This window comes from Podarcis liolepis (assembly GCF_965112155.1).
Source record: "Podarcis liolepis genome assembly, chromosome: 12".
NCBI lineage: Eukaryota > Metazoa > Chordata > Lepidosauria > Squamata > Lacertidae > Podarcis > Podarcis liolepis.
In genome coordinates this window covers 11497427-11520915 of record NC_139563.1, presented here as the reverse complement: position 1 = coordinate 11520915, position 23489 = coordinate 11497427, and the positions used below count along the sequence as shown (strand labels likewise).

General features: G+C 38.3%; 1 protein-coding gene across 16 annotated transcripts in view; it reads left to right on the top strand.

The window, feature by feature from the left end:
* The window catches only part of KMT2C (lysine methyltransferase 2C), a 151638-nt gene that overhangs the window by 38931 nt on the left and 89218 nt on the right, over window positions 1-23489 (top strand). For all 16 annotated transcript variants that reach the window (XM_083466464.1, XM_083466455.1, XM_083466454.1 and 13 more), the window contains 4 exons: window positions 2884-3022; window positions 5297-5506; window positions 8420-8565; window positions 9625-9734. In XM_083466464.1, coding sequence (XP_083322590.1) covers window positions 2884-3022; window positions 5297-5506; window positions 8420-8565; window positions 9625-9734 — 605 coding nt within the window. The remainder of the gene's footprint in view (window positions 1-2883; window positions 3023-5296; window positions 5507-8419; window positions 8566-9624; window positions 9735-23489) is intronic.

Here is a 23489-nt window from a genome sequence, read left to right as displayed (position 1 = left end):
GGTGTAACACAGTAGTTAAAACTGATTGCTCATAAAGATCCTTCCAATTAAAAGCTTTTGAAGTTATTTAAAGGTTTGGGTCTCTTGAGACTACATTAAAATGCTTATGCTAGCTATTTGAAGCTGTTTACGAAACAGGCAAGAAAAAGTAAAGTAGTTTTTACTTTTAAAGTTTATCTGGATATTTTCAACAAAATTCTATTTGAAGAATTGGCTGTTGCAAATTCAATAGAAATTGAATTTTATAATTTAATCCTTTAATCCTTGCCTTTCTCTTCAAATCCTCATAAACCACTTAACTCTTCTTTATGGTCATTAATCCTTCCTGTTGGTCTCCTCTATACTTTTTGAGACTCTGTTATAACTAACAAGATCTGTAAACTGAGAACATCTTATGCATCAGATTAGTGTTGCCTTTGAATGTTATAGGAAAGCACCTTATGATAAATCCATCAAGATTAAAGTAATTCCATTTACAGCATCCATCTGTATTCTTCACTACAATGAATGGTCTATTTTGTCAACCAAAATCATTTAATCATCCCCCCACAGCATATAAATACCCTGTTTCAGTGTCTGAATACAGATAATATAAAATTAGTTGAAAGAGGTAAAACCATATATCTGATAAGTATATGACAATGGCCAATAGAGTATTGTCTTAACCAGTTGTATTCTTATTAGTCTCATACTCAACTATAAAATAAACCTGTTTTTTCTGATATTGAGTAGTATTCCAGTGGTGACGTCAGCTGACAGAGGGAATTCACTGGTAGAATGGGGAGGGAGGTAATTTTTAGTGATCCCTGCTTCCTACATTGCCATGAAGACCCTTCTATATCTGCTCTTGAGGAGGGTAGGTCCTCTCGAGCAGTTTTAGCTGGTTGCAGAAAGTTAGGGTTTAGGTAGATGCAGAGTGGAGAAAAAGAGACAAAAATTTGCTTCCTCTCAACAGGTTTATGAGGTAGGAAATATTGTTGACTGGATGTGTTCAATACAACTATAGTGAAATCTTCAGAATGGTGATGATTTGCCTTCCATGAGCTGTCACCCGCCATTGGCTAACTTCCATTGCTTTGTATATCGTAGCCTTCGTGCTGATCCGATAAAAAATCAATCTTTTAAAAACTAAACTAAAGACTTGAACATCAAGTCAGTCGCTGTAACAGATGGACATCTTGTGTGATCATTGAGCCATTCAAGGTGTTGTCAATTTTTTTCATGAATATCTCATTGAGTTTCCTGTAGTTGTACTTCAACCACATTGTATGCTGCCTGACTGTAGTTTCTAGTATTGTATTTATGTCTTAAGTGGAGCTCTTCATCCTCATTTCTGGGATGACTTTTAATTGATTTCTCATGAGTCTCAGACTGCTTTCATCCTCCTAAGACACATAACATCCAGGTCAATCAACAAAGCCTTGCCACTGGACCAGAATTATTTAGATTGCATCATAGGATTTGCATATTTCCTTTGCTTACTTGAGGACTAGTAAATATATTACACTTTATTTTTGTTAATATACTCCTCTGGTTTATTTATTTGGTTGTAGAAGACCTAATCTGAAACCTTTTCTGGAAAGGTGCTATTGTAACCACACAGGACATAAATTTATTTTAGTTAACTGCCATCAAATAAATAGTTTAACACCAAAGGTTACATATACCTAGTAATGTTATGCCTTTCAACAGTTTGAAACATGTTTTTGGATCAGTTTAAACTAACCGTTTTCCTCTATGCTTTAATGCAGTTGTTATCAGTAATATGGCAGTTGGTTTCCTCCCCCCTCCTCTGAAATGTCATATTATATCCTATTCTTTATAACATGTGTATGTTGAATTTTAAATTATACCATGTTATTAGCTGCAGTACTTTATAGCAATCTGTAGTTTATCTGTGTACTGTATTCCAATTTGATTTTGCATTTCACTAATAGACTTGGTCCTGCAGTGTGCCTAGGCTTGCTGTTGTTGCAGACAGCAGTAATCCTACGGAGGAAAAGATCTGAATGCTGTGGTCTATTGCATGTTATTCAGTCTGTTAATTATTTCCTCACTTCATTTGCATATACCCAATAGCGGGGGGGGGGGATGATTTAATGAAAGATAGAACTATAATAGTCCCTATGCACTTATCACTACAATTCCAATAATTTGATATGTAAAATTTAAAACATCACAAAAATTGTGGTGTGAAACTTTAACATGAAGCCCTTCAACCTGTAAAAGTTCAGCAAATTTGGGATATTGATGAAATAAGGATAATTAAATTAAAATTTAATTTATTTGTGTTTCAGTACCAAAACTAACTTTAGAAGAACTTTTGTAACATTTAAATTAAATTTGTAGGCAAAATTATTTCGAAGTAGTTTTTTATGCTTTTGAAACAATATCTCTATGTGTCTAGTTTATTAATTTTGTGGCCCTTGTCAGTATTAGTCATAACTAAATGGTGACATTTCTGTTTTTAAAACTGTCATTATAAATGATTAAAAAATGTAAACATTGTTATAGGCCTAGTCAGAATTAAAGTACAGTGATACCTCTACTTACGAATGTGATCCGTTTCGGGGTGCCGTTTGCACCCCGAAAAGTCCGTAAGTAGAGTGCCGCTACTGTGTGCGAAGCGTGATAGAGCGCTTCTGCGTGTGTGCGCACAGCGTTCGTAACCTGAAAAGCCGCAACGTGAAGCAAACGTAACACAAGGTATGACTGTATCAATAAATACAGAGGTTAGCATATGTTTCCACTTGGATGTTGTAACTGCGATGTTTTTGAATACAAACAGAAAAACAGATTATGTGCATAGGACAATGCTGTGCCAGATTCTCCTAACACTTAAAAGTATGATCTTTAATCAGCTTACTCTCTTTTGCCAATCAGAAATCAAGGAACAATCTGCAGAGGAGGATGCCCAAACTGAAGTGCATGGTGACAAGAAGCTAACGCCAGTTCTTCAGCGCTCAGTGTCTGTGGAATCTGCAAGCTCCATTGCCTCTGTTGGTGTTGAAGCAAAAACCAGGTTAGAAAGAGAAACAGGCAGATGCTGAGTCAGTGGTGGGGGAAGGGCTGGGATCTGAACAAACAGCACAGAAAATGCTGGGACTTATTCTTTGGCGATCACGCGTAGCCAAGTAAGTTTGTCTTCCATGAACACAGTCTTAACAGTGAGTCCATAAGTGACTGTGGAGGCCAATTCTGGATCCACATATACTTCCACAGTGGGGACATAGGTTTAAGGGTGGGAGTTGATCACAGTGATGGTTTCTCAAACGTGCCTTCCTCTTAGCACATTTCTCCCTTTCATCCTGAGTTTGAGCAATCTTCAAAGTCCATGACACCTTTGGTAAAGGCTGTTCTCCAATTGGAGCGCTTGCAGGCCAGTCTTTCCCAGTTGTTGGTGTTTATACTACATTTTTTTGGATTTGCCTTGAGAGAGTCTGGGACTACACTCTTTGCAGCATCATTCTATTTTGTAGCATTAGGCTGTGCTGGCAACTGCTGTATTTGAGATGGATGACATAGTATGTAGGGGGAGCAGGAGTGGAAAAGCATGTTTGCAAAATGTTGTCATGTATCAACCAACTTAAGTGGGTGTTATCAGTGTTGTAAGATATTGATGCAGCAGATTAAAATGCTCCTGGAAATTTGTGTGTGGATTTAATAAAACAAAATACAAATCCTTTATTTTAATAACATTGGAAGCTGCCTTATATCAGAGCCAATTTTCTTTCCATCTAGCCCAGAATTGTCTACTCTAGCAGCACCATTTCCTTCTTGTTGCAAGCCTAAACCTGCTTCATTACAAACATATAAATTAATTCTTAGTATTAAAACGCACACACTCCATTTGCCATTTATCTGATTACACTTCGGTCGCAACTATACCAGTAATGGAGTGAGTTGTCCTGAAAAGTACATACACATCTTGACTCTCAATAGAAATTCAGCTATCCATCAGTCATTTGGAAAATTGCCATAGCAGTTAACCTGATGGCAGTGCTTCACAGTGTAGGAAATGTAAATATCTTGAAGGTGTTTGATGCATTTAAATACAATAACTGCACTTGGATAAAGATTAATTGGACATTTTTCAAGTGTGGACTTTTGTCCTTTTATCTTCCTGTGTGGCCACATGAGTATAGGAAATTTGAGAATTTGAGTTACGTTATGTGATAGAGTGGTGCAAGTAGGCAGATATTGATTATTCAGTGGGTTTTCAGTACTGTATTAAGAGGAGCAAAGGTGTTTCTTATTTTTATTATGTATTTTGTGGTTTTAATAATCTAATTTTATGTTGTGAACCACCATGAGATCTATGGATGAAAGGCAATATACAAATTTTAATAATAACAACAACAATAAATTACTGTACTGTGGTGCCTTTTGATCAAGCTCCATTTCCTGAGGTTACTAATGTTGGTTTTTATCTTATTTGAATACAGTCATACCTTGGTACTCGTACACCTTGGTACTTGTACATTTTGGCTCCCAAACGCCGCAAAACCGGAAGTGAGTGTTCCAGTTTGCAAACGTTTTTGGGATGCCGAACTTCTGTGGCTTCCAACTGAATGCAGGAAGCTCCTGCAGCCAATTGAAAGCCATTGGAAAGCCAATTGAAAGAACATTAAAGGAACTATATAAGACAATCAGAATAATAGACTTCCAAAGTTTGTTTCACAAATTACTAAAGTTTATCCAGCAGTAGTGTATTTACTGGAGTTGTTACTTTCAGTTAAGGTAGGATTTAATTTTTAATATCTATTTATCACTGTCTAAAGCTTTAAAGACTACTAAAATGTAGTAATAATAGCCCCATCATTCTTATTTCAGTAAAATGCAAAATGATGAGCAGATGACATGTTAACTATTGCTCAATGGCACTTTATAAAATATTACTCTGTTCTGAAAGCCTAAGGATTGCATAACTTCTGAAGGTGAAAAGTGGGATATGGAAGAACTTATTAAATACATCAATCAATTAAATTCTTCCTTTGCCTGTTCACACTAGACTGGAAGACATTCTTAAGGTGTTTATGGTACTTAAAGGCTAAGGCTATGTTCTTTTACAAAATTACTAGGGAATAAGTATTATTGAAATTAGTAAGAGTAGCAACATGAGAATGGGACTTTTCAGTGGTGACTCCCCACTTGTGAAATGCTTTACTGAGGGAGACTGGCACCATCCTTATCTATTTTTAGGTGCCAGGTAAAAGCTTTCCAGTTTACCAGGACATTTTGTCCTTAATTTCAAAACAGCTTTTGACATCTCTGTTTTTGCTTTCTGACTCTCTAGCAGTGAACAGCTCTGCGCCTTTTGTTATTGTGGGGAACGAAGCTCATTGGGACAAGGAGAACTTAAGCAGTTTAGTCCAACACCAGGGTTTATCGCTCCATGGAGCAACCAGTCTTTAAATAAGAGTGAAACTGGTGACAGCAATGACGGCATTTGTGAGAGTACTCCAAGGCAGAATTCAGTCCTACGCAAATCAAGAGGACAAAAGAAGTAAGTTCTTTTATGCTTACCAAAATATATACTATTTCAGTTCATGTTCTAGTCATCTGACTTGTAAGTAAATGTGCAGTAAGACAACATGCAGTTAGGGTTGCCATACGTCCGTATTTTTTTTGCACTTTGCCTAAAGTTAGGGCTGCTCAACAACTTTGCGATTTTTCTATTAAAACAACCCAACAACTTTTGGGGTGTCCTGGCAACCCTAGCCTTAGTAGGTGCTGAAAATAAAACAAACAAACAAACATATTTCTGACATAAACTATAAGGGGCCTTTGCCAATAGAAAGTGTTTCAGGAAGCAGTAGCAGCAAAATACATGGACAATTCTATTTAAACAAGGTCAGTTAGATACCAAGGTGACAAAAGCCAGTGTGAAACAGTGGCTAACCCAGGACAGGCTACCATGTAACTCCAGATGTTACTATACTCTAACTCCCATTGGCTCCAGCCAGCATGGATCATGGTCAGGGATGATGGGGTCCACAGATTAGCCAACCCGGGCCTATGGTGTTAGATTTTGATGAAGGAATCCAGGTTCATTTCCTTGGTCAGGTATTAAATTTCTGTCCTGCCCCTCCTCCCGAGGATGCACAGGGCAGCTAACAGGGTTTCAAAAAGTACAATCACATTACAATCATAATTAAAATACTAATATAAAGATCAAAATACAGACATGAAAACGTAATGCAGTTGATGGCAATAGGACCTAAGCAGATAACGTCCTCACTTCGTGCCAAAACTCAAGTGAACAGATATGTCTTTGATTGATGTTTTGAAGCAATCTGAGATGGGGGACAACCAAACTTCTCCAGAGTGGAAACTTCATATATAGGGGGCTCTGCTTCATGTCACAACCCAATGGGCAAATATTAGTTGCTGGATCATGAGCAGGGCCTCCCCTTCAGATCTTAAAGTAAGGGTCTGCAGATGCAGGAAGTACTTGGGCCTCAAGCCATTTAGAACTTTGCATACTCGTACCAGCACCTTGAATTGGTAGCCCCCCCTGTCTTTTCCACCTGCTCTCTGCCAACACTGCTAGTGCTGTAGTTCATAGCATTAGGGATCTGTCTTTGGTTTGTGAGTTGGGGGGGGGGGTGAGGAAACTTGCCTGATGCCCTCATCATCAATTTTTAGACCTTTTTATTCACTGAGGCCTTTGGTAGCTAGGCTGACCTCTGTGGTGGTGCCCATCTTTTTAGGATGGGTAGGATTTGTCATTATTTTCCTGCTTGGGCATTTTAGGTATTTTGTATTTTATGTTGCTTTAAATATTCTTGTTTAAAATGTTATTTTATCTTGTTATGTTGCTTTGATACCTTTCGTATAAAGCAGCTCACAAATGTTATAGCCAGTAATCATCATCATGCTGGGTCAGGCCAGCAATTCTTCAGCATTTCAGACCAGAGATTTGCTGGTCCAGCTCTACTGGAGATATTGGAGGTCAATCTAGGGTCCTTCTGTATTCAGAGCAGATGCTCTGTCACTGAGCTATGAGTCTTCAGTACTATATACCGATGAAATATAGTTTTTCATCAGTATGTAGTACTGCACATTTCTAAAATATACTTAGGAGTTCCAATTTATTTCACTTTTATCCACAGCAAGCTGCTCCTTAAGGGGCTGCTTTGCTGCTCTTTGGATTCTGTGGTGCTGGCTGATTAGTAGTTGCTTTTGTAGCCTATGGGAAAGTTCAAAATTAATTTAGCTTGGAACAACTAGCCAGCTCTGTCCCCTGAGGATGGTGATGTAATCATACCCAAGTGCCATGCTGGCTGCTATCCAAGTTTAGGTACTAAAGCGATTGTTGTGTTGGAGTTCTCTGATTGGTGGCTAACCCTGGACTGCTGCCAATAGAATGAAGCAGTAAAGTGGGAAATGAAACAATAACAAAATGAAGCAGCCTTTTAAAGGGACTTAAGGTGGACCATTTTAATGAGAATTTGGATGGTCAAAACTTACAAGTGTATTAACTTATTTTTATTTGCATGGCTATGCTTTCTTTTACTTTCACCTGTGGGTATCAGCTTTAGCTCTGCTAGTCTGAATGCTCGTTCTTCTGTAGAAATAAATTACTTAGTTGTCCGCACATTAATCATTTTCAGTTTGACATGAGTGAAACTCAAATGCACATTTAACACAGAATCATAGAATCATAGAATCATAGAGTTGGAAGAGACCACAAGGGCCATCGAGTCCAACCCCCTGCCAAGCAGGAAACACCATCAGAGCACTCCTGACATATGGTTGTCAAGCCTCTGCTTAAAGACCTCCAAAGTAGGAGACTCCACCACACTCCTTGGCAGCAAATTCCACTGTCGAACAGCTCTTACTGTCAGGAAGTTCTTCCTAATGTTTAGGTGGAATCTTCTTTCTTGTAGTTTGGATCCATTGCTCCGTGTCCGCTTCTCTGGAGCAGCAGAAAACAACCTTTCTCCCATATATGAAGCTGGTATGCTGAGTTCAGACCACTGCTTCATCCTACCCAGCACTGTCTATTCTGGCAGTAGCTTTCTAAAGTCTTGTATAACTTCTTCTCCCAACTCATGCCACCCCAGTAACAGTGTCTTTTAATTGCGCTTTAGATTCCGAATAACATAATATTTCATTAGATAGTAGAGACTATTTGCTCAAGATTCAATAAAAGTATAAACTGATCCAATAAAATATTGAAGCAGGATTTACTATGAGCTGTGAGTTAGCAACGTGAGCCCAATGCACAATAAAGAAGCAAGTTAATCTAGAGTATACTCATTTCCTAGGTTGATACACTTGTGTCAGATACCTGAAAACCTGCCAATATGTATTTCTTTATTTTTCCATATAGTTTAAATGTAATTTGTATCTAGTATGTAAACCCATGGTGTGTTAATTGCAATCATTTAACCAAATCTTGTACTCCACACAGAGAGAAGTCTCATCAGAGCATAACATCTTGTAGAAGTATAAGCACTCAAACTACTCCTGATGATCAGGTAGTCAAATTCTGGGATGAACTCACAATGGTTGGCTTACCAGATGACATTGATGTCCAAGCCTTATTTGAGCCAACAGGTAGTGTACTACTAGAATATAGCTCCATTCAATATATTGTATATTTTACTTATCATTCAAATTGAATGAAGTTGTTTCTTTGAAAATATCTCCTTCCCTCTCCTTTTAAAAGGTGAAAATATAGGGGAAATGTTATTACTACCACTGTAGAAATACAATCTTTCAGATTTACTGGTAAATGTAATTCTCATTCTATCAAAACATCAATAGTGAATTAGCAGAACAAAAACTAAATTATTTCAGTGGGTGTATATTTCATAGAATCATAGGATGTTAGAGTTGGAAGGGGACCCCAGGGTCATCTAGTCCAACCCCTGCAATGCAGGAATCAATGTCTATCTTTAAGTTCTAATGTTCTTTAAAAAAACACCATTCTTTCAGTATAAGGATAAAATTATGTCCTTAGAGAAAGACAGAATACTGTATTTTTCGCTCTATAACACGCACCCGACCATAACACGAACGTAGTTTTTAGAGGAGGAAAATCCGTAGGCATGCCACCCATAGGCATTTCCTCCATAACACGCACAGATATTTTCCCTACTTTCTAGGAGGAAAAAAGTGAGTGTTATGGTGCAAAAAATACGGTACTTATTTCCCTACTTTGCTATAAGTGGTTGTGGATCAAACTTAAAGTTATTTGAAAGACCTGGAGTTCTTAACAAATTAAAAATGATAATTTTCTTCTCCAGTCATTATGTTGGTTTAGCATAGGGGTCATTAAACTTTTTCAGCAGGGGCTGTTCCACTGTCCCTCAGACCTTGTGGGGGGCCGGACTATATTTTGAAAAAAAAAAAAAAAGAACAAATTCCTATGCCCCACAAATAACCCAAAGATGCATTTTAAATAAAAGGGCACATTCTACTCATGTAAAAACACGCTGATTCCTAGACTGTCCGCAGGCCAGATTTAGAAGGTGATTGGGCCGGATCCAGCCCCCGGGCCTTAGTTTGCCTACCCATGGTTTAGCAGATGCTATCTATACATTTTTCCTTTTGCTGTTCTGCAGCAAAAAGCTATAAAACTAATCCGTTCATTTGCTGATCATCATATGTTAGGTTACTGCTGGGCTCATCACCGCTGTGCGGAATGGTCACTTGGAATTTGCCAGACTGAAGAGCATCTACCAGTGAGTGTGGACAAAGCTGTTGTCTCAGGGAGCACAAAAGTGAGTTCAAAGTAATTAAGATTCCATCTCTCTTAAATCATTTAAAAGAATCATTCTATTATAAAATGATACAATTGCAGAAAAAGCATTCCTAATGGAGTATTGATTATTTGATTATTTGAAAATATGTTTTCCTATTTCTGAATTGTGTCACTTTCAAATATTAATTTGGGTGGTAGATCCAATGAAGAGAGAAAAGGAGTATTGTGTTTGTTCTACTAGCAAACCCAGCTGGCAAGTTCTTCTGTGGATTAAATATTCAAAAAAAAGCTGGAGTTAGCTGGTGCTTGATTCACTTCTACTGCTGATCTAAATGGCACTATTTCTGTTCCCAGTAAATGCAACTATATCACTCCGCTCATATATCAGTATCAAACATGGTTTATTGTCACAAGAATGAGCCTGTGCAAGCCTTGACATCAAATGCTTTCTCCTCACCTTTATTCTTCTGGCATGGTCACAGGGAAAAATTTGATGCTTTTGCTATGATTATTTTTATTAACCATCATTCATTTTTATTTTTGAACTCTAAAATGTGGCTGATCTTAACTACTGTTTGTTGAAACAAGCCCATTTCATGACCCATGGCTTGAAGCTGGCATGCTTAAGATAAGCCAACATTTGTCAGGTTTGGATCACATGACAAGCTACACTTAATCTAAAATCAAAGCAAAATCTTTTGAACCTGTTACAGTTATGCCAGCAGAATGAGTATGCAAGTCCAAGACTCATGCACGCTTTTACCCATGGTTTATGTTATCCTTCAGATGAAGCCTATGTGTCCCCAAGGTGAGACAACCATGTAGTAATTCCCCATATTTCTTCCTGTCAGAGCTTCAAAGAGGCACAACTTCAGGTTGAGTCCTCCAGGTGTTTTCTGCATTTTAAAGTACCCAGAGATTTTGATCCAGCAGATTCACTGGTTTGAAACATTGTATTTGTTTTGCAAATTGTATTGAAACATTGTATTTGGTTTTCAGTAAGTGTGAATTGTGAAGTGTGAAGTGATTTTACAAAAAAAAACCCTTTTTTAAGTTGGAGGAAAGAAGGCTACAGTGAGATCTGATGAATATTTTCTAGGGTAAATAAGGAAAAATATCTTTATGAACAAATTTTAAATTATTCGTGCATACCGTGTCTTCACAATTATACTGATACGAAGAGTATAATAAGGCTTGTTTGTGAATCATTTTTTGAGATGCAGTGGAACCTTGAGTTGCAGACGTAATCTGTCCCAGAGGCACGTTCGCAACTCAAAGCGTTCACACCCAGAAGTGCTTTTCTGCGTGATTTAGTGCTTCTGCGCATGCGCGAGCGGTGAAACCCGGAAGTAACTGTACCGGTATTTCCGGGTTGCCGCATGACGCAACTTGAAAAAACGGTAACTTGAAGCAGATGCAACATGAGGTATGACTGTATTTGAAACATTTTTTCACAAGTTGTTCTGTTTTCTGACTCTAGACATTCCCCTTCCTCCAAAAACATCCCAATTGGTTGGAATTTTACTGTGGTTTGGAATCTTACTGTTCTGATGACAGTATTGTGGATTTTATATGTGCACAGATAACTGTACTTAAAGGTTTTCGATATGTAGTAAAAGTAGTGCATAGGTTGTTTGAACTTGGCTAATTTTTCATATATTATTTATTTATTTTTGTCTTGCATGGTAAGCAATGAAAGCTTAACCCTAAATATCATGTGGCAAGAACATTTCTGTTCTATTTGGAAGGTTTCCCCCGTCATTCTCATTGGTTGGAATCCAAAGCGATAGCATTAATCAGGGTCCAATAGGAGATTTGGGTGCTCTTCTGTTTTTGGGACCACTGATCCTGATTGGTGAAGGAGCCTCTATGCTCACAGCTGATGCAGTTCCTCTCAACAAATGTTACTGGAGTGGTGTAGGGCTTGGGGTAGGGCTTGACTATTTGTGGAAGAATGGAAGCCCTTTCGGGAATATGTGAAAAACATCCTAATCAGATGAAATCACAAGCAGGATTTGAAACATGAGTAGAGGAAGAAAAATGACAATCTTTGAAATAAAAGTATATGTTTTAGGTGGAATGTCTATTAGAATGTGGTATGTAGATGGGATGGGATTCAGAACAGCATGGAAGAAAAGGCGGGAAGTCAAAGTTTAAAGAGAAATGTAAAACAAACTTGAAAGCTGGAATTTATAGATTATAAAGTTTGATATTAAAAAAAGTTTAATAAAAATCAGGTTCCATGCTCTAGTAAAGTATGAGTTGAGGAATATAGTCCTACTTCAAAAAGACATATTGTTTAGTAGTTAACATGCCATCCTTTTTTTATCTAGTTGAATAGCCAGAGTAGTTCACTATAGTAATTTCTTTCAGAGTATTCCGCTTTCCCAAGGGACATACTTTGCTTCTCTTGCTAATCAAAATGATTGGCCAACCCACAGTGCTCTGCTGCAGGAAAGTTTATGCTGTTTTCCGTTTAGTGTTAAAATGTTAATGAATAGTGTGTGTTTTCCCTCTGAGCAAGTCTGTTAAACTACTTCTGAGACTGGTAAGGTTCTTTACTTCTATGCTTTTTACCAACTGATGCCAATAATTTAGCACATGGCCTGTTCTTTGAAAATGCTTGGTGAAACATCATGTGCATACAGTAAATGAGACTTAATAAGAAAAATGGCATTTCATTTAGTTTAATCAGTTTAGTTTTCAGAGAAAGTCTCAGACAGTCAATAAGGATTGCTTATCCTATTACTTACTCTGGAGTAGTTCCATTGAGAATGCATTGACAGCACTAGCCATCTGTTTAGTGCTGCATGTACAGACCCAATGCATCACTGGGAATTCAACACAGCATTATTCTGCACATAGAGGTTCCACTTCGATAGGTATCCTGATAGCTCTATTGCTGAAAGATGTCTGTCATTGTCACCATCTTCATCATCCATTTTTTGTAACATACCTACTTTTCATTCTAGAAATTCAGTTGAATATTAAAAACACAAATCTTGCACATTAACAACTGTTCATAGTTGCTACTGCTCATTCGGATATGCTTGAACAATGAAGTACCATTGTAGATTCATTGCCCTGACAGGCGTGCCATTGTAGTCTACAAAATATTTTTAGTTATTCCAGGTTGAATTCAAGCCATGTACTTGCTTGCTTGTTTTACAGGTGCTAGCAGTATGGGGTCATTTCATTCTAAGATATTTTGGCATTGTCCACCAATAAGAAAAAATAGCTTTATTTCCTCCACTGAAGTACTGCTTCTGATTTCTTAGTAAAGTGCCAAGAGAATGTCCTGTAGGAAATATTCTGTGTGAATGCACACTTGGCAATGAAGTGGGAAAGCAGAGGCAGTCTTGTAAGAGTTTTCACTTGCTTTTCTTAACTTCAGTACTATGGAAAAGCGCCCTTTCTTGAACTCTACATTTTGTATGTCAGGGTAGTAGAATGAAGGAAGAGAGGTTGTTGCTACAAAGAAATTTCAAAGAAAGTTTGATGCTGAATAAGATCAGAAGTACAATGAAAGCTTGGAAGCTTAAATGCTTTGGAAAAAGACAGAATAGACAAGGGCATCCAGAGAGAAACTGACAGAGAAACCACAAAAATACAAATAAAAAAGCTTGAAAGACCCCATCAGAGATGCATAAAAGGACTTATGTTCCTGAAGGGATTTCCACTGTACGCTTCCTTTATGCACTAGTACTTAGCAAAGCTGTTTTCTGTGTGTACCCTGAATTAACATATTATCATTGAGTTTTAAGCATTTTTATTTCTTCTTGCATAAATTGAGTAGGAAGCACTTAAAAAAAATAATGGCCAAAATAAAGTACTACTTTTTCTTTTCTTTTCAGACACTTCCTTTAAAATTGCTAGAGGTCACGGCCCTGAAATAGGGGATTGAGATTGCTCTTCCTCACCTGGCTTTGTGGTCTTTTAGTTTGTTTACTTTTCAGCACAGGTGTTGCATGTATCTACCAATTTTCTTTTAAGCAAGCCCGAGATATGTTTCTGAGTACCAGTTGTTGAAAACTACAGGAGGGGGAGTATGCACTTGTGCTCATGTTCTGCTCTCTTGTTTCCCACAAGCATCTGATTGGCCACTGTGAGAACAGAATGCTGGGCAAGGTGGGTCATTGGCCAGGTGCAGCTGGCTGCTATTATGTTCTTACGATGCTATTTGGATGTGATTTTGTGATAAATTTTGGTGGTGAATTTGGACTGGAGTGCTGGTTCACTCAGGAGTTAATTGATTTGAGCATCTTTGGTGGATTTTTAGTTCATTTAAGGATTAGTATACTACTTTTCAATGTTGTAGTGATGACTTACGGGTACATTTCAACAGGAGTGTTAGGAGTTTTTGACACGATCTACTTAGGTTGTAAATATTTGGTGACCATATGTGACTTGAATATAGAAGACATGTAATATGGCTTCTAGAATATGTTCTTTTAATATTTACATTTATTATGTCTTCTGTGCTCACTGATATTGTTCAGTGGTGCATTTAAGAAAATGTTCTTTTGTTATATTCCAAATGGGAATCAACAGCTGGGAAAACTGATTATTAATGATAAGCAATAAAACTAGCTGTGCATGAAGTTGTGCTGTATGCACAAATAAATACTGAGAAACTAATTTTATCTTAATTACTTATAGTTACAAACAGTTCTTAATGTTATAACAATAGGAGATTTGTAAGTATTTGGAAGTAGGCAGTGTGTCACTTCTCAATCAGTAGTGAACAGTTGAAGGAAATGGGTTCAAATAATAATTCCAGCACTTTATAGGTTTATATAGGAGGAAAGGATATATAGGTGTGGTGTTGTAAAGTGATTTGAATATAATATGAGAGATGAGTTTTTAAAAACCCACCTTGGCTGAACTGAGCAACCATAGATAAGCTTTATTATTCCACTTTGGTACTACCTCTTCTGTATAATATTGGTGCAATAAAGTTGCCTATATTACAGGGTTGTTTCAAGCATGGGACTGCTTTTGAATGCATAGGAAAAGCCCTATATAAATACTGACCCTTAACTATAATAATAATAATAATAATAATAATAATAATAATAATAAAGAAGGTGTAGTATGGTAAGGGAATTGCACATAAACCTGCACTGTATATTTCTGATTGTTCATAAACTGCTTCCAATAGCTCCTGTGTGTTGATTTGCCTTTCAAAGGCATTGAGGCACAAATGGTATACAGATAGCATTGTTCTAGTATAGAGGTAACTGGCATGGTATCCACTGATGTTTTGCTCTACAGCTCCCATCATTCCTGATGATTCACATGAAGCTGGGGCTGATGGGATTTGTAGTCCAAAACATCTTGTGGGCACTATATTGGCTACTCTGTTTGAGTAAGATAAACCTGGGAATCTGCACCCCCCTGCGTCTCAGTGAATCTGCACCCATATTCATGTATATTGTTTTGCTTTTCTACATACATCCAATAGTGGCATCCAATAGAAGCCTACACAAAGAACACAGACCTTTGGTTCTGTTCTCTTTTTTTAGTTACAGCAGCATTCACTGGAGATTTGTGAGCACTGAACAGTTCTTCTATATGCTTGGAACTCATGTCATGTGAGCAAATCAGTTACTGAGTTGTTAGAATATTAAAAGGCACTTATTAGGTGGGTTGTGGTAAGAGATGCATTTTTATACTTTTAAGAAAAATAATTGGTTGGCGTGGATTCATGCATCTATTACATCAGACTGCCTTGGCATCTTGAAAATGTTTGCTCCCTGTCAGATCTGGACTCCTATGATGGATACGTTTTCTGGAAAAGGTCGGCCATGGCAGCAGTGTTCACTCATCTGAAAAACAAAAAGGTCAAAGTACTTGGGTGGCAGGTAAAGTAAAGCTAGAAGGCGGGCGTTGCATACTAGTATAAGGGCCTCATAATCAGAATCTCTTAATTTTATTTGAACCTGTTCCGTGCATTAACATTGGCAGTTCATTTATTTTGTCCGCTGCAAAAATGTCAACCTTATTAAGCACTATGTGGTTATTTGGTATTCTATCCACTTCATTTCACTTTTTTAATTGGACAAAATCAAGGTTGTGGTATTACTACCTCCTTTCATCACGGGTCCTAGCATTAAATTGCTGACCACTGCTGAAGTATCTGGAATCTGACATATGCCTAAAATAATTAAGCAGCATAGCCTTTCGAAAATAGAAGGCAAGTGGTTTTGTTTTGCTCACATCATTGTTAACCACTAGAAATTAATTGAACCTACCTTATCTTGGTTATTTTATGTTAAACTGTATTAATTGCTAATTGCTACTACAAAGTGGCAATCATATTTAATACAATCATACAATATTTTTCATAGATTTAAAAAATACCAAATAACACGCATAACAAAAATGTCACACTTATTATCTATCTATCTATCTATCTATCATCTATCTATATTTATTTATTTATTATTTTCGTTATAGTTGGTTCTATTCTTTCAAGCAAAAAACCTGGTTAAATCAACACAGGCATATCTAACATAATAAGCTTTCCATGTTTCTTATTCATAACATATTGCACAGCCAAAAGAAAGAAGGGGATGCCTTAAAAATTTGAGGGAAAGGATGTTGTGCTGTGCCCATGTTGTTGGTTTCACTGCTGACTACACCTCTCAGTAGTTTCTAGTATTAGTCGATATGAGATTCTTCTGAAATCACCAGTAATGGGTAGGTCTTGGGGACACTGTGCTCCAGTGGTTCTTTTCTGCCTAGTGAGTTGATTCCAGAAGGTGTTGCAAGGGAACCTCTGCCTGGCCCATAGCATTTGTGCACTGGGGTTCTGCAAGATTCCATATTCCATGCTATCTAATGCTGAAATATGTGCTAGGAAGAAATGTAGATGATGCCCAGTTCTGCTTACCTAAACCAGGTAAGGTAGTGAAAGTTCTGAACAGGTGCCTTGACTCAGTAATGGGCTGGCCGAGAGCCAGTAACTTGAAGCTAGACCAGATGAGGACTATGTTGGTGGGTTGCAAAAATTATTGTATTAATTAATATTCAGCCTGTTTCTATAGGATTTGACCCTTCCAGAAAGATCAGGTCTGCAGTTTGGGTGTGCTTTTTAGATCCAAATCTGCAGTTGCATGTTCAAGTGGCATCTGTAGCCTAAAAGCACCTTTCATTGGTTAGCTAGCAGGAGCTCTTCTGAATTAACTTGATCTTGGCATGATTACTCTGCTTTGATAACATCAAGATTTATTGATAATAATTTTTATTTTTCAATTACAATCCAGTAATTATAACAATACCAATTTATAATACAATTATTAATACAAATCATTCAAATACTGAATTTTATAATTTCAATAAGGTGGGGCCCCCACATGCCAGATTTAATGAATTGATTATTTGGTTAATTTCTGGATTCCAAAATCTTATTGATTTCCATTCCATTTCAGTCATAATAATAATCCCTTATACAACAACTACAATATTAATAACTTCTATTCGTGTTGACACATTAAATCATTTCTAAAGGTACAAGTGAGGAACTCAAACTATATCCTTGTTGTTCCTGTGTGTGGCAATTATTCTGTCCATGGTGTTTCTTCCTGTCCTTGTAAGATGTTATATCTCTCATTCCCTCGGTTGTTGCTGTTATCCATCATGCCTTGGGCAGAGCTGATATCCCATTGTTCCAGAAATTTCTCCATCATTCTGTCCCATGCTTAATTGTTTTGCAACTTTAACATTAGCTGCAAAAGTCACTCTGTCCCAATAAATAACTTGTTTTCACCATTTTTCCTCTCAGTCTGGGAAGAAGAGTGGTCTGTCGAACTGCAGATGAGTCAATAAAGAACCTTATCAGTTCCTTGGCAGTTAACAGACTCCTTTCATCCTTCCTTCCAACTGAAGATATATGAGCAATTATACTTCCAATTAAATTAAATTCCAAGTCCTCTTAGTGTTATTGAGTTCGCTCTATAAATAATAAAGGATGGGGAAGAGTCAGCTCTAAGTTTCCATGGTAAACCTTTTGCAAAATAGAGCTTACCTCCCCTTTTCCTTTTTTTACACCCATGGTTCCAGTTGATGTTATATTCCATATTTATAATCCAATTTCTTCCATCCTCGCTTTTACAAATATAATTTGAGCTAACATTCAGAGGAGGGTTGCCAAATCATAAATGTAGAGAAGAAAACTTTAAATAAAGAAATCATAGGCTGCCCTCCTCCCACGTCTTTTGCACTGAATAAAGTCTTATCTCAAGTTCAAACCTTAAAGTCCTTGCAGTTGGTTTTGTTCTGCGGTTTGTGATCTCATCTCTTCTAGCACATGCCTGTACCTTAGTCCAATTAAGAACCTCTGCTTCTTAATGGTGGTGTTGGAGGCTTTTCGGCAGGTGAAGTGCTTTTGCACTCAGCGCCTCCCTGCCCCCTGCATTCCATGCCAGAGCGAGAGCCAGGTACCAGGATGAACTGCAAGTGGAGCCCATTCCCCACCCCACCCCTATCCCTGGGGGGAATTTGCAAGGATAATTACCTCCAATCATCATTGTTTTTCCTTCGCCAACAATCTCCCACTATTGTGGGGGCTGTCTCTTTTAAGGCAAAGCAGAACCGGAAGCCGATTACCGGAAGCCGAAGTTTAAAGTACTGCAGTCTTATGTCCAGGACTGCCTCCGAAGACTGTCCAGAAATTTTCCACTCGTATAGAACATAGCCACCAGGTAATTATGTAGGGCTCTTAGGTCTGAGTATCTCTCTCCAGTGCATAAGGACTTGCACTACCTGCCAGTTTGTCTCTAGGCACAATTCAAACAGCTGTTTTTAACCTTTAAAGCCAGCCACGAACTAGGGTATGTTAAGGACTGCCTGTTCCTATACAACTCTGCCTGTGTCTCTCTCTCTCTGTGTGTGTATGCTCATGTTCCGTTCCATCTGCTTACACTCTTTGCTGCTAAGTTAGGTAGCCAGGCAGGCAGACCCTTTTCTGGGATTGCAACTAGACTGTGAAATCACCTCCCCAGTTTCATTTGGCAGCCACTCACTGTATTATTTAGGTGCCAGTTAAAAAAGAAAACCTTTTATTTACCAAGGTCTTTGGCAGCATTTGAAATTATCTCTCCCTCTGTGGATTTTGGTATTTTCTGCAATTGTATAGTTTTGTTCATTCTGTTTCAGTTGCACTGTGGAGCTTTAGCACACACCCCACACCCCTTCGGGCACACTAGGTGCTTTATGTTTAGTCGGAAAAGTGAGATAAAGCTGTACTGGGACAATATGTGAGCTTGCAGATCTTGATGTATTTAATCAGTGTAACTTTCTTAAAAACACATCTTTGTGAATATGCTTCAAAAATTCCAATATTCCCCATACCTTTTAAATACAGTTGTCTCATACTGGGGGGGGCAAAACTGGGAGAGAGTGCAAATGACCTTCTTGCTATAATGGGCAATGGTTCTTGGGGTAGCATAAACATGGGTCTTCCATATGGTAGCTTTAATAGCACTTAAATTAAGAGTAATGGAAACATTACAGATATAAGCCCCTAAAAATTACCAGCTATAATTTCTACCAATTGAGCAATGTGTGTTATGAAATAAATGATTTTTAGTTTGGAATGCAAAGTTAACTGAATGCAAAATTAAGAAACAGATGGTGAAGAATTATTATGGTTTGTTTTACTCCTGGGTGAGGGCATTGTGTGTGGTTGTAAAAATGTCATTACACTTCAGAAACCAGGAAGCAAATAGAATTTGCAGTTGTGCACATCTGTTTTGGGACATAGTTAAAGGATTGAAGAATCAATGTTTTCAAATATTTATCAAAACTATACAATTTACTTAACAGTTAATTGCTTCAGCTAAGAATCATGCTTAATGTACTGTGGAATTCAGTACAGAAAGTTGGCAAATGTGATAGTCCCCCCAGGAAATGCTGAATAAGGCTAGTCTTAATACATGTTGAAAGCTCATGCAGCAATTAAGTTATTTAAATTTTTAAGTTGTAAAATAAAGAAATGGAAAATAATTGAAAAATAATAGAGAGTGTGGAAAGTCGTCCCAGTGTGTCCTCTCCTTCTTTATCCATTTGTAGATCTAAAATACAACAAAATGCTTGAGAAAAATAATATACAGGCATACTGTATTTTTCGCTCCATAGGGTGCACCGGACCATAGGGCACACCTAGTTTTTGGGGGGGGAATAAAGGGGGGGGGAATTATTCCCCCCCAGCCCCAAAGAGCAAAGATGCCAAGACAGCGAGTGGGATCCATCCCGCTGGCTGTCTTGGCTTCCTCTTTAGCCATGCACAACCTCTCCAGCCGGGAGAGGCTGTGCGCGGCTTTGGCAGAAGCCAAGACAGAGCGGGATGGATCCCGCTCGCTGTCTTGGCTTCGTTTTTAGCCGCGGGGCTGTGGCGGGGGAAGCCTGAGCTTCCCCAGACCCCAGAACGGGTCTGGGAGTGGTGGCGAGGTTTCGCGCAACCTCGCCTTCGCTCCCGGAGCTTGCCGGGCTGGGAGCGGGGAAAGCCCCGCCAGGCTCCGAAGGCTTGCGGATAGCTGCCTGAAGCTCGGGGTGCACAGCGGGAGGTGGCGCTGCGCTCCCCGGGCTTCAGGCTGCAGGCTGCTATCCGCAAGCCTTCGGAGCCTGCATTCGCTCCATAGGATGCACACATATTTCCCCTTCATTTTTGGAGGGGGAAAAGTGTGTCCTATAGAGTGAAAAATACGGTACTTTGTTTTATTCCACTTCACATTATTGTGCGTTGTGGATATTGCTCCTTATGAGGACGCTGGTGCAGCCTGGCCCCCCACTGCCCCTCTTCTAGCCACGGGAATGGAGCTGGCTAGGATTGGAGCTGGGAATTGCTCTCTTTTTGGTTCTCTTGACTGATCTATGGAAACTTATTTAATTAAGCAATGGCAGAATTGTATCTACTTATTCCTATGGGTTACCATGAGTCAACAGTCTGATGTTGCAGCAAAAAAGGTAATGCTATTCTAGACTCTGTCATCAAAGGTATAGTTCAAGGGAATTAATAGTCCCGCTCTATTCTGCTTTGATCAGACCACACCTGGAGTACTGTGTCCAGTTCTGTGCCACACGGTTTGGGAAGGATATTGACAAGCTGAAATGGCAACCAAGATGATAAAGGGTATGGAAACCAAGCCTTATAAGGAATGGTTGAGGGAGTTGGGTCTGTTTAACCTGGATAAGAGCAGAATGAGAGGAGATATGATAGCCATCATCAAATATCTAAAGGGCTGTCACATGGAAGATGGAGCAAGCTTGTTTTCTCCTGCTCCGGAGGGTAAGACCTGAGCCAACGTATTCAAGTTACAAGGAAGGAGATTTCAATTAAACCTCAGGAAGAGCATTCTGACAATAAGAGCTGTTAGTAGAATGGACTCACCTTCCTTAGGTTTTTTTTTTAAAAAGCAGAGGCTGGATGGCCATCAGTCACATATGATCTAGTTGAGATTCCTGCACTGCAGGGGGCTGGACTAGATGACCCTTGGGGGTCACCTCCAACTCTACAATTATATGATTCTAAGTAGAAGTAAAGATAGAATGCATGGCTGGAACAAAATGTGTGAAACAGCCAGGAAACCAGGAAGAAACTGAAAGAAAGATATGGGAGAAAATAGGGCATTGTTAGCTATATGGAAGATATGGGTTCTGGGTCTTAATTTTCTAGTTAGTTCAGTAGCACAAAGCAGAATATTTATCCAAGACAAATAACATGTCAAAACTGTTAGTTCTGTACTAACCATGGAAAACTGCTTGTTCTGAGAGCTTGCTTTCTTGATCATGCAAAACAAAGTTTTGTTCTGCAAAATAAAGGTGTCTGCTAAGAGGCATCTTTAGCTAATCTCAGATGCCCTACCTGCGGCTGCTTTAAATTCCATTCAGTCAGTTGTGCAGTGTGCTTTGACATTTCCTGATTTTTTTCCCTTCAAAAAATGTCCTTATGAAATATTTCTGTGCCTCAGAATTGCAGTGGCAGCTTTTATGTAACACACCTTTAAAAACATTTTAATCGTGTGCTGCTTGAACTCTTCTTTGTTAAAGGTCAGGCAGAGTTACAATAACAACATACTTGAGCTCCTTGGATCATAACTTCTAGTCTCGTTTGTAGCAAAACAGTGCTTCTGCTGCAGGGGGAAAAATAAGCCTTCCAGTCAGCAGCTGTTGTAAAACTTCCCTGTGGGGATTTACTACTTCTGAGTGCTTTATCACTTGTGTATGGTTTAAACAAATGCTGATTTCCTTAGGTTTTTTTTAATTCAGATTTCATAAACCACATTGTTTATAAAAGTGGTTTTCTTGCTAAGTTTCCAAATGCTTCTAATTGCCGACATGGTTTTTTACCATGTGTTGTAAGGGTTCAATTCAATGCCTTTCATTTCCCACCCTCCTCTGTTTCTCTGCATAATATTGTAAATCAACATGTGTGAGGCATTTTTCACTGTTTCTCAAGTTTATCCAGATTGTTCTCATTTCTGAAAATCTAATTTTATGCAATCCCCTTGTGTTAAATTTGGCTGATAACTTGAGGAGGAAACAGTGTGAAGTTGAGGGGGTCAGTGCTGCTAACTTGATTGCCCAATGGAGTTAAAAGACTGTCAAACAAATAAGTAAGTAGGTTAGAAAAGTTATATGCATTTGTAATTATTGTACTTTTTAAAAACAGGAACTCCTTTTAAATTGGCTGTGTGCATTTTTTTAAAATAATGGAAACCATATACGTTGGAAGTTTGGGGTAAAAAATTCCAATATCCACAGTGCAGTTGTATTTGAATATGATGCATATTGAATATGGACCCCTACAGCATTTTAAATGGAAATGTAACAGATAATATCCATAATATCAGTTTTATTTTCACTGGAATATTTTCAGCGGCTGTCCCTAGACTTTGGAATTCCCTGCCCAGAGTAATCTGTCTTGCTCCTATCTTGTTGGTCTTCTATCACAGTGTGAAAACCTTCCTTTTAGGAAAATATTTGGCTATTGGTGAACTTTAGCTGAAGGGCTTTTGATACAATAGTTAAGATTTTTTTCCTTGCTTATGTTTCTCTTTTATAGTAATGGTTTTATGTGTTTTATTCTATCTTGAGAGTGTTTTGTTGTATTTTAATTTAATGGTATATTTTTTTATTAGCCACTCTGAACCTTTTTTTAAAAAAAGCTGTGATATAAACATTTTTAAAAATAAATATATTGCTACACAGTTTAACTGCACTCTAACATACTAGACAAATTGTTGCTATGTGCAGGTTGGATGTCAGTGGCTGAACATAGTAAAGCTTGATACATTATAGTGATTATATGAAGAATTCAGCAAAATGGCAAGGTATTTTAATTGAGTTATGAAGTAGCGATTTCCAGACTGAAGTTGACCTTCCTAAGGAGACATACTTAGAGTATATGAGTAACTTAAAAAGTGGCACCATTTCAGTCTTCAATTGTGGAAAGAATTCTGCTTATGGGAGATTAGGGTATAAGCTTTTCAGAAGCCATTGGCACATTGAGAGACAATGGCCTGCCATTAAAGCAGGAAGCCTTGAACTGAGGTTAATAGAGAGGTACAGGGAATGGCAGCACCTCCCTGAAGGTTGCTTCCTGCTTTTGCCTTATGTGTGGATGCCACCAGGGTTGCAAGGAAATGTGCTTCCTTCTCTCCCAACTATCCCTATCCCTTGTGAGAGGAGTTGATGGCCCAGAGCTTCAGAATTGGCCAGGATCTAAGGCAAGGTCAGGACCCTGGACAAGGATCAAGGTGCTAATTCAGAA